At 44.5% G+C, this 21156-nt stretch overlaps 1 protein-coding gene across 1 annotated transcript in view; it reads left to right on the top strand.

Moving 5' to 3' along the window:
- The first annotated feature begins 1161 nt into the window (after positions 1–1161).
- The window catches only part of LOC126252599 (beta-2-syntrophin-like), a 342954-nt gene continuing 322959 nt past the window's right edge, over positions 1162–21156 (top strand). The window contains exons 1-2 of the mRNA XM_049953502.1: positions 1162–1169; positions 1536–1960. Of these exons, the coding sequence (XP_049809459.1) occupies positions 1162–1169; positions 1536–1960 (433 nt within the window). The remainder of the gene's footprint in view (positions 1170–1535; positions 1961–21156) is intronic.

Raw genomic sequence — 21156 nt, 5'->3', positions numbered from 1 at the left:
ACCCCCATCATGTTTCTGTTGCACACTTAAGTTGTGATATCGCGTTTTAAGTGTCCTTTGCAGGTTTGTAAACAGTGGTTAACAAGATACAGGAAGCCGTAGGAGAAAAGAGAACTGAAAACACCACAAGAAGACAGCCACTTGCAGTGAACAAAGACTATCTGAGGACTTACCAAAACTGCACAGATCAATTTTCACATCAGATGTATGTTGTTGTTGTGGTCTTCAGTCCTGAGACTGGTTTGATGCAGCTCTCCATGCTACTCTATCCTGTGCAAGCTTCTTCATCTCCCAGTACTTACTGCAACCTACATCCTTCTGAATCTGCTTGGTGTATTCATCTCTTGGTCTCCCTCTACGATTTTTACCCTGCACACTGCCCTCCAATGCTAAATTTGTGATCCCTGGATGCCTCAGAATATGCCCTACCAACCGGTCCCTTCTTCTTGTCAAATTGTGCCACAAACTTCTCTTCTCCCCAATACTATTCGATAGCTCCTCATTAGTTATGTGATCTACCCATCTAATCTTCAGCATTCTTCTGTAGCACCACATTTCGAAAGCTTCTATTCTCTTCTTGTCCAAACTGTGTATCGTCCACGTTTCACTTCCATACATGGCTACACTCCATAGAAATACTTTCAGAAACGACTTCCTGACACTTAAACCTATACTCGATGTTAACAAATTCCTCTTCTTCAGAAACGCTTTCCTTGCCATTGCCAATCTACATTTTATATCCTCTCTACTTCGACCATCATCCGTTATTTTGCTCCCCAAATAGGAAAACTCCTTTACTCCTTTAAGTGTCTCATTTCCTAATATAATTCCTTCAGCATCACCCGACTTAATTCGACTACATTCCATTACCCTCGTTTTGCTTTTGTTGATGTTCATCTTATGTCCTCTTTTCAAGACACTGTCCATTCCGTTCAACTGCTCTTCCAAGTCCTTTGCTGTCTCTGACAGAATTACAATGTCATCGGCGAACTTCAAAGTTTTTATTTCTTCTCCATGGATTTTAATGCCTACTCCGACTTTTTCTTTTGTTTCCTTTACTGCTTGCTCAATATACAGATTGAAGAACATCGGGGGTGGGCTACAACCGTGTGTCATTCCCTTCCCAACCACTGCTTCCCTTTCATGCCCCACTTTTGTTAAATGTTTCTGTAATGTCATTATAGCAGGAAGATGAGGCTGATGCCTCTAGACATACTGCTTTATTGAATAACTTTTTTTTTTTTTTTTTTTTTTGATCTTATGGGACTTAACTGGTAAGGTCATCAGTCCCTAAGCTTACACACTACTTAACCTAAATTTTCCTAAGGACAAACACACACACCCATGCGCGATGCGCGAGGGAGGACTCGAACCTCGGCCGGGATCAGCCGCACAGTCCACGACTGCAGCGCCTTAGACCGCTCGGCTAATCCTGCGCGGCTGAATAATGTAAGTGAACAAACGTTGCGACTGGTGTCGGTCTTTGAAAAGCGTATTCACATTCGTCGTTAGTGAGTGTCGGTTGTACTTGTAAGAGACTTGGTGCCCTGCCATCATCTCCACCCCACGCCTACCGGAAGCACGGCGGTCCCCCTAGGACAAGCAAGCAGCAGCGGTACCCCGGAGTGGCTGACGGTGCCGTGTGTGTGGTCCGCTGCTAACGCGCCCGTGCGCTTCTCTCTTTCCGTGTGTGTTGCATGTTCACGTGGACGCCGCCCGCCGCCCGCCTACTCGCCGCCCCCTGCAGTGGTGACCTCGCTCTATGTTGCAGTGAAGTACCTGCGCGAGGTGACGCCCTACTTCCGCAAGGCGAGCATCATCTCCGAGGTGGGCTGGGAGCTGCAGCGCGGCTTCCTGTCGGCCGCGCCTCCCTCGCCGCGCTCGCCGCAGCGCGCCGACACGCGCTACCTGCCGCTGCAGCTCTGCTACCTGGCCAGGAACCTCCGCCACCCCGACCCCGGTGAGTACCCTACTAGCTAGCGATGGCGTCGCGTCGCGTTAAGGGGGTACTGGTCCAGCGCCACAGCCATCTAGCGGTAGAACGAGTGAAACTACGATAATCGGCAGGCACATTATCCGCGCGTCAGAATAGAGAGCAGTTCTAAACTGCCGTCAATCCGCGCATGCGCCCTAGGCAGTGATAACTCTCGCAGGAGCAGTGCTTTCTGCTTGTTATTTGCTTATTGTTAGGTGGCTAGTGGCTAATTTCAGAGTTTCGTGTTGGTGATTTTCCGCATTTTTTCAGCAAGTAGGTTTTCAAAAATGGAGGAAACACCTTTTTTTTCCAGAAGAAGCCTTTATAAGCTGTTTGTGAAAGGATTTTTTTCTATTGGTTGCTTCGTATCCTAGAAATGACATTAAGCAAAGAGGCGTTAAAGCAAAGGCGTTAAGAAAGAGGCATACAGCGCGGAAAGGTGTATGTATGATCCGTGGTATCATCATAAGCGGTTAATTTCAGATTTTCGTCTTGGGGATTTTCCGCATTTTTTCAGTAAGTATATTTTCATGAATGCAGAAAAAAAACTTTTTTTGCCATAATTTCTGAGTAATATGCATATAACGTTACACGCTGATTTTCGATTTGTATCGTAATGCCTTAGCTTACGAAAGTTCGTGTTTTATTTGATTGCACGTCTTGCTATATTTAAGCTTGCCAGAAAAGAGAAACTGGCAGTGATAGGCGAGAAAGTCCGTGCTGTTTGCCCCAGTGCGACAGTCGAGGACTGCAAAACACTTGAGTAGCATATATATACAGGGTGGTCCATTGATAATGACCGGGCCAAATATCTCACGAAATAAGCATCAAACGAAAAAACTACAAAGAACGAAACTCGTCTAGCTCGAACGGGGAAACCAGATGGCGCTATGGTTCGCCCGCTAGATGGCGCTGCCATAGGTCAAACGGATATGAACTGCGTTTTTTTAAAATAGGAACCCCCATTTTTATTACATATTCGTGTAGTAGGTAAAGAAATATGAATGTATTAGTTCGACCACTTTTTTCGCTTTGTGATAGATGGCGCTGTAATAGTCACAAACGTATAAGTACGTGGTATCACGTAGCATTCCGCCAGTGCGGACGGTATTTGCTTCGTGATACATTACCCGTGTTTAAATGGACCGTTTACCAATTGCGGAAAAGGTCGATATCGTGTTGATGTATGGCTATTGTGATGAAAATGCCAAACGGGCGTGTGCTACGTATGCTGCTCGGTATCCTGGACGACATCATCCAAGTGTCCGGACCGTTCGCCAGATAGTTACCTTATTTAAGGAAACAGGTAGTGTTCAGCCACATGTGAAAGTCAACCACGACCTGCAACAAATGATGACGTCCAAGTAGGTGTTTTAGCTACTGTCGCGGCTAATCCGCACATCAGTAGCAGACAAATTGCGCGAGAATCGGGAATCTCAAAAACGTCGGTGTCGAGAATGCTACATCGACATCGATTGCACCCATACCATATTTCTATGCACCAGGAATTGCATGGAGACGACTTTGAACGTCATGTACAGTTCTGCCACTGGGCACAAGAGATATTACGGGACGATGACAGATTTTTTGCACACGTTCTATTTAGCGACGAAGCTTCATTCAGCAACAGCGGTAACGTAAACCGGCATAATATGCAATACTGGGCAATGGAAAATCCACGATGGCTGCGACAAGTGGAACATCAGCGACGTTGGCGGGTTTATGTATGGTGCGGCATTATGGGAGGGCCGGCCGCGGTGGTCTAGCGGTTCTAGGCGCTCAGTCCGGAACCGCGCGATTGCTACGGTCGCAGGTTCGAATCCTGCCTCGGGTATGGATGTGTGTGATGTCCTTAGGTTGGTTAGGTTTAAGTAGTTCTAAGTTCTAGGGGACTGATGACCACAGATGTTAAGTCCCATAGTGCTCAGAGCCATTTGAACCATTATGGGAGGAAGGATAATTGGCCCCCATTTTATCGATGGCAATCTAAATGGTGCAATGCATGCTGATTTCCTACGTAATGTTCTACCGATGTTACTACAAGATGTTTCACTGCATGACAGAATGGCGATGTACTACTAATATGATGGATGTCCGGCACATAGCTCCCGTGCGGTTGAAGCGGTATTGAATAGCATATTTCATGACAGGTGGATTGGTCGTCGAAGCACCATTCCATGGCCCGCACGTTCATTGGATCCCACGTCCCCGGATTTCTTTCTGTGATCTACCGACAACGCCTGACAACATGCGTCAGCACATTGTCAATGCATGTGCAAACATTACGGAAGGCGATCTAATCGCTGTTGAGAGGAAAGTCGTTACACCTACTGCCAAATGCACTGAGGTTGACTGACATCATTTTGAGCATTTATTGCATTAATGTGGTATTTACAGGTAATCACGCTGTAACAGCATGCGCTCTCATAAATGAGAGGTACATGTATCACATTGGAACAACCGAAATAAAATGTTCTGTATTTTAATTTAAATAACCTACCTCTTACCAACTGTTTGTCTAATATTGTGAGCCATGTGTTGTGACTATTACAGCGCCATCTATCACAAAGTGAAAAAAGTGGTCCAACGAAAACATTCATATTTCTTTAGGTACTACACGAATATGTAACAAAAAATGGCTGATCTTATTTAAGAAAACGCAGTTGATATCTGTTTGACCTACGGCAGCACCATCTAGCAGGTCAACCGTAGCGCCATCTGGTTTCCCCCTTCAAGCTAGACAAGTTTCGTTCTTTGTAGTTTTTTCGTTTGACGCTTATTTCGTGAGATATTTGGCTCGGTCACTGTCAATGGACCACCCTGTATATATAGGTTAAGTCAGGAGGAAAGGTATATACTTTTAGGGCTGATACTAGTGGTGATTCTGAACAAAAAACTCCTAATAAACATATTCCCTTTTCTTAACCGTTTCCGGGTAAAGCAATCAAAACAACTAGAAACAGAAAACGTGTAGCGTCGTTCTTACTAACAGTGTCAGTACGCAGTTCACTTGCGCATGGTGCAGTGGTTTACCTTAAGTCTCAGTCCGGCAGTACTTGTCGTAGAGCACGGTACTACAGTGTTGTTACGTGAACAACGAATACAGTATTGTGTAGTGAAAATGCCGCGGATGTTTACAGAGGCAGAGTATGCTGACATGGTGTTTGTCTATGGTGTGTCCAATGGGAATTCCAGAGCTGCTGTGCCAGAGTACCAACAGCGATTTCCGAATCGCAGATAGCCAGATAGCAGTGTGTCTCAAAGATTGCGGGAGCGTGCTACGCTTCGCAGCGTAAATGGTCTCTCTGAACGTCCCGTACAGGAAACTCTTAATGAAGCTGAGAACATTCTTCAAGTAGTGGAGCACAACCATACTACTAGTTCTACAATAATTGCTGCCCAACTTGGTATTCCACAAACACGAGTAATACGCACAGTACACGAGCACGGTCTGTATCCCTTTCATCGACAGTGTGTACAACATTTGCATGACGGAGATGGTATTCACTGAAGAGTCAACATTTACCCACAACGGAATCAGCAACACGCGCAACTCTCATGTATGGGCAAATGAAAATGTACACGCTACTGTGGAAACGAATTTTCAACGACGTTTCTCACTCAACGTATGGTGCGGTATTATCGATAATCAACTCATCGGTCCAGTTATTACAGATAACCATCTTACTGTGACACGGTATGCCCCGCATCCCGTGGTCGTGCGGTAGCGTTCTCGCTTCCCAAGCCCGGGTTCCCGGGTTCGATTCCCGGCGGGGTCAGGGATTTTCTCTGCCTCGTGATGGCTGAGTGTTGTGTGATGTCCTTAGGTTAGTTAGGTTTAAGTAGTTCTAAGTTCTAGGGGACTGATGACCATAGATGAAGTCCCATAGTGCTCAGAGCCATTTGAACAATTTTTTTGTGACACGGTATCTTGAGTTTGTTCAGAATGTGTTAACAGAATACGTGGAGGATATCCCTTTGACAAAACGAGCTCGTAATTACTTTCAGCATAACGGAGCGCCTAGACATTCCGTACGGTCAGTGACACAGTATCTCAACACAACGTATCCTGGTCGTTGCATCGGCCGCCGTGGAGTCATTGCTTAGCCACCGAGTTCACCCTATCGTACCCCATTGGATTACTGTTTGTGAGGGTGGCTGAAAAGCTTTGTCTACAAGCGCAGAGTAGACACGAGAGAGGAACTTCTCGCTCGTATTTTACATGCTTGTGCTCAGGTAAAGGAAGTCAAAACTGAGCTCCGATCGGCGACATGACACCTGTCTACAAGAGTAGCAACATGCATTGAAGTTGACAGTGGACTGTTTGAACATCTTCTGTGAGGAAATGTACACAATTAAACAAACCATAACATTTGGTACCGGGGTTGCGTAGACAAGAGCTTTCAAATGCCCCCGTAAATGAAAGTCAAGAGGGTTGAGGTCAGGAGAGCGTGGAGGCCATGGAATTGGTCCGCCTCTACCAATCCATCGGTCACCGAATCTGTTGTTGAGAAGCGTACGAACACTTCGACTGAAATGTGCAGGAGCTCCATCGTGCATGAACCACATGTTGTATCGTACTTGTAAAGGCACATGTTCTAGCAGCACAGTTAGAGTATCCCGTATGAAATCATGATAACGTGCTCCATTGAGCGTAGGTGGAAGAACATGGGGCCCAATTAAGACAATGCCTGCCCAAACGTTCACAGAAAATCTGTGTTGATGACGTGATTGCACAATTCCGTGCGGATTCTCGTCAGCCCACACATGTTGATTGTGAAAATTTACAATTTGATCCCGTTTACGTTGATCCGTAAAGAGAACATTTGTACTGAAATGAGGATTGACACATTGTTGGATGAACCATTCGCAGAAGTGTACCCGTGGAAGCCAACCAGCTGCTGATAGTGCCTGTACACGCTGTACTTGGTACGGAAATAACTGGTTCTCCCGTAGCACTCTCCATACAGTGACGTGGTCAACGTTACCTTGTACAGCAGCAACTTCTCTGACGCTGACATTAGGGTTATCGTCAACTGCACGAAGAATTGCCTCGTCCATTGCAGGTGTCCTCGTCGTTCTAGGTTTTCCCCAGTCGGAGGCATGGGCTGGAATATTCCGTGTTCCCTAAGACGCCGATCAGTTGCTTCGAACGTCTTCCTGTCGGGACACCTTCGTTCTGGAAATTTGTCTCGATACAAACGTACCGCGCCACGGCTATTGCCCCGTGCTAATCCATACATCAAATGGGCATCTGCCAACTCCGCATTTGTAAACATTGCACTGACTGCAAAACCACGTTCGTGATGAACACTAATCTGTTGATGCTACGTACTGATGTGCTTGATGCTAGTACTATAGAGCAATGAGTCGCATGTCAACACAAACACCGAAGTCAACATTACCTTCCTTCAATTGGGCCAACTGGCGGTGAATCGTGGAAGTACAGTACATACTGACGAAACTAAAATGAGCTCTAACATGGAAATTAAGCGTTTCCGGACACATGTCCACATCACATCTTTTCTTTATTTGTGTGTGAGGAGTGTTTCCTGAAAGTTTGGCCGTACCTTTTTGTAACACCCTGTATATAATTTAGTAATGGTCCATTAAAGTATTGGAAATTGCGGTGCATACATCCACAGCAACTTTTGAAGTGGTGGGATGTGCTAATCTGTGGCTAAAAGCCAGACTCGTAAAAGATTCCCCAGTCGCCAGGAAACGTAATGTTACAACCAGCCTGCATCATAATAGGGCATTTACCAGTATTTTATTGGTGATCTAGGCTGGTACGATCACAAAACGTATGAACATATGATGTAATTCTTACTGTTGACAATGTGAAACAGCCTCCCTCATGACTGTCTCACACTTGCTAATTCCATATTCTATCATACACAGCGGCTCCTCGAAATGCCCATGCTCACGACATTCCGAAATTCTTGCGGACCTTCGGGCCTCTCAGTTCTTTCCTAAGCAGTGAATATAGTCCCCTGCTTTCGTCTCTTCTTTTCAGCCAGGGTCGAACCCATCAACGTCTGGCTTAACGTTTTCGTCATCGTTCTGCCCTAATCTGAAGATTCACTGTCACTGCCAGGGCAATAGCTCCAAAAACAAGTGGGTCCTCTGTGTGCAAAATGCTGTATAAACGTAAATTTAGATGTACGTAAACCTGCGTAACCAAGTGTCGTAATATAAAACTAACTGTTGAGTCTGTAATTCAGAGCCGGCCGAAGTGGCCGTGCGGTTAAAGGCGCTGCAGTCTGGAACCGCAAGACCGCTACGGTCGCAGGTTCGAATCCTGCCTCGGGCATGGATGTTTGTGATGTCCTTAGGTTAGTTAGGTTTAACTAGTTCTAAGTTCTAGGGGACTAATAACCTCAGCAGTTGAGTCCCATAGTGCTCAGAGCCATTTGAACCATTTTTTTGTAATTCAGAACAGTAGTAACCTACGTAAGAGAATAACAATAAATTAATAATGAAAAAAATTTATTAAATAGGAACCTTATACTAACATAAATAATTTGTACGAATGACGTTCCGATATGCCACACATTCGCTCTTGCGTTTCGCGCTGTAGAACGAGCAACTTTACAAGAGATCAGACAGTTCTATTTGCATTTCGCGCGTTATTACCATCTACTGCGCATGTGCTCCAGGTATATCACGCGATGATGGTGTAATAGGTCCACGTGGACCAGCCTGTAGATACAGATATGCACGCTCGGGGCGCTGGTGCGTAGCTGTATGGTTTGCGCGCATCGTGTAATAGGGGCTTAGTGGCTGAGACAGCCACAGGGGTACACACAGCATCTCATAGGTGGGCAATGAGAGAGCCGCTCTCCCGAAGCCACCTGCATGAGCGCGGGCAGAGCCGAGAGCAGCTGACGTCTATCCAGTAGTTTTTGCTGTAAAGACTAGATGGCGATACGCGCAGTCATGGCACGAGAATTCAGTGTTTACTTTCTGCGATTCAGTGTAAAACCAAGTGCAGCTAAATACTGTGTATATACGAGTACATAGCTTACTAATGTACCAGGTGATTATAATTAAACTTTCCCTATTTAATAAATTATAACAGGGAAATTAATTACTGTACAAGTACCAAACTTCGTAGCAGAATATGGGGTGCATGATTTCCATGCGTCACAGCGCCACCGCCCAATTCTAACTATGGCCACCAGGTGCCGTGATCAGTCATCGTGATTCGTAGTCCCACACATCTGACCAGTCGCTGTACACTTATTGACGTGTCAATATGAGCTTGGACAAAAGGAGCAGGGCATTACTGGTGAAGCTGTGTTATCAAAACAACAGTAATGCTGCAGCTCCACTTCTAGAATATCGCCGGCTGAAACGATCACGGATGGGTCCTCTATCTCCACCTGTTGTGCGGAGCGTGATAAAGAAGTTCGAATCAACGGGAGAACTGGACTGGTTGATGCTCCGTGAAGAGGCCGACGACCGGTTGCAAAAAAAAAAATGGCTCTGAGCACTATGGGACTCAACTGCTGTGGTTATCAGTCCCCTAGAACTTAGAACTACTTAAACCTAACTAACCTAAGGACATCACACACATCCATGCCCGAGGCAGGATTCGAACCTGCGACCGTAGCAGTCGCACGGCTCCCGACTGCGCGCCTAGAACCGCGAGACCACCACGGCCGGCACCGGTTGCACCACAGGTGGTTGACGAAATCGCCGTTGCTAGGGCAGACAAAGTTGCGCGCAATTCTCGATCGTCAGGCAGTGCGCGTGCTGTGTCACGACAGTTGAACATCCTCGGTCCTCTGTATGGAAGGTGCTTCGAACCATTCGCAGACGCTATCCGTACAAGATCCATGTCGTACAGCAGCTTGAACCACAGGACGCACAATGATGTGTTGATTTCGCTCTCCATTTTCTCGCAAGGATTGAAGTTGACGAGGGCAGACCCTGGACCGTCCTATGGACAGACGAAGCTTATTTGTCGCTGACGGGTGGGGTGAATATACTGAATTGTCGAGTGTGGGGGATTTTCACCTCCAGTCACTGTGCATGAATTCCTCTGTATGGTGAACGTGTCACCGTTTGGTGTGGCTTCAGGGCTACGTTCATCACTCGCCCATTCTCTTTTGAACAGATTGGCTCTCTGGGGCCGAAGGCGTGCAGTGTGACTGGCCAGCGTTGCTGCGATATGCTTTGCCAGCATGTCATACCCGCCCTACAGGAGAGAGACGCATTCAACTCAAAAGTTTTCGTTCAAGATGGGGTCCCACCGCACACAGCTGATGAAGGTCACCTGCTTCTCCGAAACACATTTGGAAACGACCGAATTATCAGCCGATCGTTTCCAAATGCTTTGTCGACACGATCACCTGATCTGACGCCCTGTGATTTCTGGTTGTCGGGTGACCTGAAGGTGCAGGGAAACATTCACACATTTGCTGCTCTGAAGCGCAGCGTATCAAGAGCAAGAGAGGTAGCCAACATATCTACGGACATGTTTCGTTCTGCTATGCAGAATGCAAGCCTGCGCTTTCAGATTCTTCTGGACACTGATGGACGCCATATTGAGCCACTTTTGTAGCAGTAACTGTACCCGTATGTAATGGCGTGATATACCGTAGCAGCACATTAAAAGTGTTTCAGTTGAACTGACTCTGCATTATTTTTCTTCCCCATGCGTTTACATCAATGCTACCAAGTCTGGTCCTCGTGCGGTAATTAGTTTCCGTGTTATAATGTGTTAAATAGGGACAGTTTAGTTATGGCCACCCGGTACATTCTAGGAACAGTTTTGGTACGGGTACCACAAGGCAGTGAACCGTAAGTATCTGAAACATAAGAAACTTTCGGTTTCGTAAACGTTTCAACGCCGATTACGAAATTTCCGTCAGCAACATCAGCACTGCGCCTAGCTACACTTGGTTCACAGCATATTGTTCTTGTAATAACTTCATCTGATGATGAGCCTGCAGTGGTTCGAAAACACGTTTATAGTTGAAGAAACAGTATCAAAAAACTACAAATAAGCGACTGGTTGCATATTTATTACCAGATAAATCGTGAAACAAAATATTAATAACGTAACTTTATTTTTTCTAGGTGATGTCCGACTGAACAGTCACTACATCTGTAGTATATCTCTAGGCATGACTGTCTTAATATTTCAGTGCGGATGCCTAACAGGGCCCATGCTTCCTCCGGAAAATAGGACTCTGTATATTTGAGTGGTGATGGCGTGGCAAGTGCGTAAAAATTTAAGGGAATCGCTCATCAGAAGCAGTGAATCCGGTCCGGCACAAATTTTCAACTTTCGCCATTGCACTACCACTATGCCCTGTGTGGCGGGAAGTCACAAATTCCCACCCATCCTTTCCCGTTCTTTCCCCATTCTCCATTTCGTGTAAATACAGGACTCGCACGAGCAAGCAGGTGAATTGACAGTGGACACTACTAGCGTGTGACAAGTTAAAGATTTGGGTCAGGCGGGAAGCGTGTCCGGATGGGCGACGCGGTTAAGGCAACCAGGAGATACAGGTTTGCGTCCCAGTACAGCAGAAATTTTCAGCTTTCACCATCAAATTATTTTTATACCCGATGGCGACTTGAGTCGGTCTCTCCTTCGAAATTTGGTATTTACGACGACTGTATCAACAACACTGTGGTGTCAATGTTTTCACTCAGCCTCTGGGTTTGAGTTGTTTCAATCACATATTTTTTTCAGTATTTTGAACATGCTGCACTACAGCAACGGTTACAAAACAGCAGGAATAATAGACAGCCAACCAGTTGCAATAAATGATGGTTTTCAAGTAACCTTAACTATGGTTTCGACGTATTTGAACACATTTTTTGTCAAAAGGACCAACGAACTTCACATTAGCAGTTCATATAGTAAAAGCTGTCTCTACGTGACATGCATCGACAACTGTCTGTATGCCCATATACAAAAATTAAGGCCCTCTAGAATCAAGGGTTTGTCACTTCAGTAAAACCAATCACTTAAAATAACAGGCCGTGTTATTAGCTACATGATGAGTCGGCATGTAGCTATTAACATGGTCTGTTATTTTAAGTGATTGGTTTTACTGAAGTGACAAGCCCTTGATTCTAGGGCCCTTAATTTTTACATATGGACTTACCGTTGCCGATACATGTGACATGGAGACAGCTTTTACTGAATGAATCACTAATGTGAATTTCGTTTGTCCTTGTGAAGAAGATTCGTCGAAACCACGGGTAACGTTATTTGAAAACAATTGTTTATTGCAACCGGATGCCTGTCTAGTATGCCTGCCATATTTTTTCAGCCTTTTCGGTTACAGATGAACCATGGCTAGGGTTGCAAACTTTAATGAGAGAAATAACGTATAGTATTTCAAGGACAGGTGAATAACAGCACCTTCCTAAATCTCAACTGCTTTCGACATTTATTCACTTAAATACCAATTTTTCCTACTTACGGCATTAAATATGGATTTTTGGTTCGTTTTAAAAGGTTAATAATTCGCGTTACACTATAAATTTACGTTTTAACACGTTGACAGCCGTTTGGCCGCCGGCGGCCACTACAGAGACCCACGCCTAATGCCGTGTTTCTGGCATGGCGGTGAAACATCCATCACTGAACATGCGGCAGTCAACGTGTTCAGTAAATGAACAACTAGTTTTTTACGTATATTTATTGAAGCTCTTTCGCTCTATTGCCGATTGCTTGCACATATCACCGATAATTCTCTTTCGGTGAACACTCATATAACGTGAACAGAAAGCATGAAGATACAACTTTTCTAATTGTTTGGTTCCTTAATCACTTGCTTTTCTAAGCACATACTGACACTTCTTGGAAATATTTTTTTGACATTTTTTGTCATTTTTTGTCATGATTCGTTAATTTACTTAGAATTCCTTTGATTAATATAGTTTCATCATATGAACCTTTCTTGCAGATACTGTTTATCGCGTTGAACTGATTCTAAGGATAACTTGTTATGCAGTCTCATGATTTCTTCCTTTGCCAAGCCAGTGAGCATTTCGACATTCTGATCCAGACACCAAGTACATTATTAAGAAAACGACTATTCATTAACATGGACAAAAAGCTGAACTCAAAAGCAACTTATTGGCACTTAGTAGAAATGTGTAGTTCATGAACTAACAAACTCAGGTGAACTGCCGGCCGCGGTGGTCTAGCGGTTCTGGCGCTGCAGTCCGGAACCGCGGGACTGCTACGGTCGCAGGTTCGAATCCTGCCTCGGGCATGGGTGTGTGTGATGTCCTTAGGTTAGTTAGGTTTAAGTAGTTCTAAGTTCTAGGGGACTTATGACCTAAGATGTTGAGTCCCATAGTGCTCAGAGCCATTTGAACCATTTGAACTTTTCCGGGTATGGAACTCCGTGGAACAGTTTTTTTTTTTTTTTTTCTCCTCGCGTCCCCTGCCTACTGGAAGTTGGAATGCGCAAGAACGAAATTCCCCTCCCTTTAATACGGAGCGCATCCCGCTCCCAGGACTTAAGTGTCCGTAGTTCTCAGGTCCTAACAGTGAACTGGGTGGACTGCATCGGATCGGAAGATAGAAACCGTTCACTTGCTTCAGTTCAGTCTCCAGCATCTGTACCTAAATATTTCTTTCCCGCCTTAAGAACTAATGTTTTATTTCGCTACGCTTTCTCTACTGCTTTTATCCCGCATTGTGCGCAGGGTCGGCAGGGTTAAATACGGATTTGGCATGGTTAATTTTAAGCGGTGGCCGGATGACCTTCCTGCCGCCACCCCATATCCCCTGGGACGGAATTAGTGTACCCCAGCTGTCTGCATCTAGTGTAAATCGTGAAATAGTGTGAATGTGTTTCAAATGTCTGTGAGTCGTGCAACTGAGGCGGAACGTGGGGAGCAGCCCGGTATTCACCTAGGAGGATGTGGAAAACCGCCTAAAAACCACATCCAGGCTGGCTGGCTCACCGGCCGTCGTCGTTAATCCGCCGGACGGATTCGATCCGCGGCCGGCGCGCCTACCCGAGTCCAGGAAGAAGTGCGTTAGCGCTCTCGGCTATCCTGGCGGGTATCTTAAGGACTAGTGTTTACAAACTATTAAATAAGAACGCGATTCTCCTTTTTACAGATCTTATCAGATAAGGAAAAACAGCTAAGAAGCAGATAAACGCTCCTGGTGAGAGCGAGAATACTTAAATTTAGTGCGTCCCAGTTGCCATGTTCAGAGGTAAAGGCCTTGGTTGGATCTGGAAGCGCTCAGGCCATTCTGACTAAAAGATTCCAAGTAAAACGGAAAAAATCGTTGGAATATGCACATAGGTTTGTTTCTAAAGCTCATTGAGTTTTTGTAAGCAGTAAAATTGTAAAATTTTGCTTTCTAATTGATTAGTTTTACGGCTTTTCTAAGTGCTCTTATTTATTGGTACTTTAGCATTTAAAATGAACTGTGTATTCATTTGAACTGATTCATCAAAGCAGTTGAATAAGTTGCATAAAAAGAAGTACTTTGCCCACGTCTAGTGAATATCGGAACGGCAGTAACAGTGGCGACACGCGATAACAGAGTGTAGTCAATAATTACGATTTAACAGTCGCAAAACGAATGAATGTTCCCGGAGAGCGTCGACTGTTTTCATCCGGTTGCTCACACAGAATGGTTTCTCACAAAAGAACGATGAATAATTCAACCGATACGTAAAACTACAACAGGATGAGTCGACTGTTTTCCAACAGCTGACTGAATCGATTGTTTTCATTTGATTGTTCCCATCACTCCAATTAAGTTATAAATACCAGTATAATATTATTCACCCTCTCGACGTTTTTTTACATTTTTATTACATTGACTGGCAGTTAATTTAGCAACTTTTAAGCCAGGCCGACATCGTTTGCAAGGTGTTTCACTCTTGGCTTTATGTTTAAATTTAATTTCAGTTGCGTCACGTCAGTGTGCGGCTAGTATTTACGCGACACAGCAAACTTAAGACCGGCGTCGCTGGCGTTGACATGACGGCGGGACAGAGTTTCGCCATTAGTTGATTAATTGTGCCGCGTTAAACAGCTAAGTTAGTAAGTGCTCGCTGGCGGATGAATTCGCTCCTGTGATCCTGTTCACTATCATTGACTGCCGGTGTTATACGCTATGCGATCTTGTACAGCGCTGATCAGCTGCTCTGTTGAACTCGCTGTGCAGGTGATTCCGCAAATAAAGCGGACTAACAGTAGAGAGCACGTTGCTTATAGAAATGGATAACCCTTCCTTTGTAGTAGCAGCAGCAGCTTAGAGCACCCAACTGTGGCTTTACATATCTGGTTGTTTCACGTGTCCATATAGAACAAAAATGGTTCAAATGGCTCTGAGCACTATGGGACTCAACATCTTAGGTCATAAGTCCCCTAGAACTTAGAACTACTTAAACCTAACTAACCTAAGGACATCACACACACCCATGCCCGAGGCAGGATTCGAACCTGCGACCGTAGCAGTCCCGCGGTTCCGGACTGCAGCGCCAGAACCGCTAGACCACCGCGGCCGGCTCCCATATAGAACAGACTGTAATGGTGCCTATAACCAGAGTTCCACACAGCGAGTATTTACTTCTCCATATGTACGGATGACGTATAACGTACGCTGCACTTATACGTCATTATGGTATAGCAGGTGCGTGCCTTATGAACAGATCCTTTGTTAGATTTGATACACAACTAGCTTAGAGATATTCGGTTTATTAGCTGCGTTAAATTCTTTGTAAGCCGCGTAGTTGTTTCATAGTTTCTAATATAAAATAAAACTTAATAAATGAAACGCAACCAACCCCAAATTAGTAAACTCACCCGTAGAATGAGAGTCGTCAATAGATAAGTTCATTTCTTTTTAAAAATGTTGTCAGTGTCTGGCAACACATTCAGTTGACAAGGGATGTAGTCCGATTATTTTACGGCTGCATAAATGGCATCTTTCTGTACTGCAGTAAGCTGAATCCATTTTTGTTTCTAGTCATATATTATTTAACACTAATACTATTTTCAAATTGTGACTGGTTCGACAAACTAACTTCACAAGAGAGTAAAACAACGGAAAAATGCTCTTGTCGGAGCACAATAAATGCGAATATGTTTCTGACATTGAAAAAAGTCTGAGTGAAAAGTGGGGTACCAGCTGCCTCATTCTACCTTCCTCAGCACCTTTAAAATTTTTCCAAAAATTTTGACATACAAACATACTTGGGCACTTTCCAACATGCGACTTATCTCTGATTCGCACGAGCTCCATTCCACTAACTGTAACTCGCTCACACCCGACTAGTCCATCGCTGTAAGTCGCTCATACCTATCCATTCCGAGTTACCCATTCTCACTCATTCATTCAGCTCATCTCATAGTCATTATATCTTTCTGTCTCTCAAACTGTTACTGTTTCCTGTCTCACTGCACACTCTCATTCGTTTTGTCTTACTGCTTCTTCTCTCACGGCAGTTACCTCAGTCGTTCCTTCTCACTGCTGCTGCTGTCTCTCTCTCTCTCTCTCTCTCTCTCTCTCTCTCTCTCTCTCTCTCTCTCTGTATCGCTTGTTGTCATTGTCATAGAATCTGTCTCTCATTATCACTAGCTCTCATCCACTTCCATTGTCTCCTTCTCTTTATTTCTCCCACTTTCATTGTCTCCGTCAATCTTTTCCTTGCACTGTTGTCTCACCATCAACTAGGTTCCATTGCCAGTGTCCCTCTCTTTCTCTCACACCGCCACTGCTTCCGTCGCTCTTTCTGTACTGTCTACTACCTTTCAGTATTTATTATTTTTTCATCTTTCTCCCACTGCTACTGTCTCTATCTCTCTCAGCATAAAAAGGAAAATTTTCAAGGTTATTAGAGATCAGAATCTTAGAGGAATATACCGCATAAAATTCTAGCCATTTGTGAATCGGAGCCGTTCTGGAATCCACGGCTCGGTCCTGGTACGGAAAACAAATTTAAAGGTTTTTTCGCGTTTATAACGCACCGCCTACGAACTAATGTTGCCTCCATAAACCCCCCCTAGGTACTGTAGACTACATAAAAAAAGAAAACCGATTTGTTCCATTTGCCTAGCCCGGAGGAAGTGTTTAATATTCGTACTTTAACCTCTTATTGTAGGGTACTGACATTAAGACGATCCTTCTTTGTGATATTATGGTATACAAAAGGCCCATTGCACAATGACTATCCAAAACACTTGATCACCAATAGGACCCGAGGTATGAGCCCCAGAAAAATCCTGTTTTTTATGCGCGGCATTTTGGAACATATTGGTAAGCATGATGTTGCACGCGTGCCGATATAATGCATTGCTGTTCTGTTGTTTGCATGCTTACTTTGTCGAACAGTTGCCTGCATAAGATACTACGTTACAGCACATTTCTCTGCAATGAGTTTTTTGTGTAGAATTATGAAAACATACCAGAAAATTTCTGTTACTAATGAACCGAAGTATGCAGAATAAGTCAACTTTCTGGTGCTTTCATTACCAAAAGCTGCAGTCACACGCAAAGAAATTGTTGCGGAAGACGAGCGTTTGAAAATATGTACAGTATGTGATACCCAGTGCAAATTGTGATCAATATGCTCACCTAGCAGTTTTGGACATTCAGTTGTACATACTCCCATTCCTCCATAGCGTATTTTAATTGATGGTCCTGCCTTGCATAGAATTGAACTATGTTTGTTCTAAGTTAATCTGGAGCGTACCTTTCTTCCGTCCTCGGATCCTACGTGGGGTCACGCGAAATAATCACAGTTCGCTCCCGCGACCAGAATCAAAGCACTGCTGGCGATGTGCGGCGCACGAAACAAATTACGTGACGTAATGATCAGCGGGCTTAATCGGCAGCGGTTATTGGCGGACCCGAATTAATTCTCTGCTCTGATACACATGTAAAATCAGCATAAACAAAAGTTGCCAGCCTCGCTCTGACCCACGAGATAGAGTTAAATTTCTCACCACTTTGAAGTCAATAATTAAGAGCACTGTAGCTGCGTAACTGCTTTCATAAACATTCAGAGATCCGAGCCCTGGACTGGGATACGCTCACCTCTTACAGCTCATACACCGCCCTGCGCTGGTCGCTAATGTGTCCTGTCGATATCTCCACCCAACAAAACAGCAACACAGTTCAGTCTCACGGAAACACCACATTCAAACTGCACGCAAACAAATGAAATTTATTTGTATGAAGTAAGCGTTGCCAACACTCGCCGAGAAAGACGGGAAAGTGGCTGAACAGCAGATTCCACGGCCGCGCTAAGAACGCACTTGGGGTTCTCTTAGTGTTTCGAACTACACTAAGTAACGTGGTTGATCACAAAAGATCTCCAATTCCTGGCACCAGCTCCACCCCAGAGGGGGAACATGACTTATGCACACCACGAGTAGTTCCACGAAATTATTTAACATCTTGGCCTTCCAGCCACTCAGAATCAGCAGCAGAACGTACAGTACCGCCCATTAATTTCAATAAAGCGTGACTGTTATCTTATATTTCAAATACGAGCAGAAACAAAAATTTATTTATTCAAAAAAAGGTAATTATATACTCTTAAACGTATGTAATAGAAACAGAAAAATCTAATTTTTCTTTCATCAGAATGTCGTCCCTAGAATTTAACAACAGCCTCAAAAACGCGAGGTATGCGTCAATAAGTTTGTGTAGGTATTGGTAGTCTGTATGATTTCACCCACACTTAACTACTTTCCAGTGATGTTCCTCGTTTATTATGTGAACTTCTCCGATTCATCTTTCCCTTTCATCTCCGCTCGTTCCAGTAGGATTATAATCAGGGCTTTGGGACGGCCACACTGTATTTTTCAGTGTCTTCCGTTTTTTCTTTACAGCAAAGTACTTCTTACAGAACGACAAACGATGTTCTGTGTTATTATCCCGTTGTAATGTGAAGTCTTTCGGTTTTCGGCATAATCCACATGTGTCGTATGATACTGATACTGAAGTATGCGGAGGTAGTAATCTGGTGTATACGCCCTTCTATTTTCACAATGTCGCCAGCTCTTATCTCCTGCAAAACACCTCCAAACCATAGAACGGCCATCGTATTTAACTGTAGATAGAATACACTACTAGACCGCCCTTTATCCTTCAGATCGATGAATAAAAGTTCTCCTCCGAGAACCAAAAATCTCGAATTCAGATTCATCTGTCAGTAACACTTTCTTCCATCCCTTCCACCCCTCACGTGGCCGCTTAATATGCTTCTTATCCCATTTGAGTATTTTATTTTTATTTACGGGTTTTAGAAGTGTTTCATCGCTTGCACATGTCCTTTCACGCAGGAGTCAATCACTCTCCTTCGCACTGTTGCAACAGATATGTTTTTCTTTCATACCACTTCTGCGCTGATTTGTGCTGCTGTTTTGGACCTATTTCTTTTAGTATCAGTTCTGATGAATTTGTCATCATTCTTCTTTGTTTTACAATATAGTATTGTCCGCCACCGGTAGCTGAGTGGTCAGCGCGACATAATATCAATTCTAAGAGCCCGGGTTCGATTCCCGGCTGGGTCGGAGATTTTCTCCGCTCAGGGACTGGGTGTTGTGTTGTCATCATCATCATAATCATCATTTCATCCCCATCGACACGCAAGTCACTGAAGTGGCGTCAAATCGAAAGACTTGCGCCCGGCGAACGATCTACCCGACGGGAGACTCTAGTCACACGACACTTTACTTAATATAGTATTGGTCGTGATAGGTCCTTATTGCTGCCTGTCATCTTCTGGCGGTGAATGGTGTACTGCACTCTCCATGTACGAGTAGAAACGCCACATTGCTTCGCAATTTGGGGCATGGATAAAGCTGTTTGTGTAAGCGCTACAATTTCAGCAGATTTGTATGTACATATCTCCACTCTTGGAGCCATAACAAATATGTGCACACTGTCAGCTGTCTCTTAAGCAACTGAAGTGCAGTAACCATATAGTAGGCATCGTACCACTGCCTGAAGTTAACTGCGGACGTCACGGTAGTACAGGGGATAATAGAGCAGTATGGAATGGGCATTCACACAGGTATACAAACGTACGTGTTCAGGTAACTATTCTGTATGTACACAACGCTCTTCTGGGTAATATTGCACACAGACAAAAACAAACAAATAAGCTCGGCATGTTTACCAATGTTTTATTATTCCTTTGCTTACTCAACCGTAGCCATGGTATTAAGAGGTACAGGGTGGCACTTATTGAACTATATGAAAAACAGGTAAATTAGTTACAAGCTACGGCGTGCACATACTTCATTCAATATGTATACGTCACTGTAGATATTCGGATTTAGGTTATGACATATTCGATATGCCTGCCATCTTGGGTGATTATATGGTGCAAACGAATAGCGAAATTCTGCAAAAGACGCTGAAGTGTCGGAACATCGATGTTGTCAATGACCTCCTGAATGGCTGTTTTCAGCTCAGCTATGGTTTTGCGGTTATTGATGTATACCTTGCCTTTAATATAGTCCCTCAAAAAGGAGTCACATGTGTTCAGATCCGGAGAATATGGCGGCCAGTCGAGGCCCATGCCAGTGGCCTCTGGGTACCCCAGAGCTGAAAGCGGTCACCAAATTGCTCCTCCAGGACATCAAACACCCTCCTGCTTCGATGAGGTCGAGTTCCTATCGAAATGAGGGCCATTTTGGATAATGTGGATGAGATCATTTTCCAAAACCTTCACGTACCGTTCGGCAGTCACCCGTGCCGTCAAGGAATAACGCACTGATTATTCAGTGACTGGACATTGCACACAGCACAAAAACCCGTTGAGGTTGAAGAGATTTCTCGATCGCGAAATGCGGATTCTCAGCCCCCCCCCCCAGATGAGCCAATTTTGCTTATTTACGAACCCATCCAAATGAAAATGAGCGCCGGCCGGTGTGGGCGAGCGGTTCTAGGCGCTTCAGTCCGGAACCGCGCTGCTGCTACGGTCGCAGCTTCAAATCCTGCCTCGTTCATGGATGTGTGTGATGTCCTTAGGTTAGTTAAGTTTAAGTAGTTCTAAGTCTAGGGGACTGATGACCTCAGATGTTAAGTCCCAGAGAGCTTAGAGCCATTTCAACCATTTTTTGTATCTGCAGGGAATTAGATTACAGTTATTAGGTTTACTGAAATTAATGAGCAGTAGTGTACGCAGTCTAATTAGCCATTTCCTGCTTCTGTATAC

Source organism: Schistocerca nitens, chromosome 4 (genome assembly GCF_023898315.1).
Source record: "Schistocerca nitens isolate TAMUIC-IGC-003100 chromosome 4, iqSchNite1.1, whole genome shotgun sequence".
NCBI classification, from domain to species: Eukaryota; Metazoa; Arthropoda; class Insecta; order Orthoptera; family Acrididae; genus Schistocerca; species Schistocerca nitens.
The sequence above is the reverse complement of the archived record's forward strand: the minus strand, read 5'-3'. Positions and strand labels throughout refer to the sequence as shown.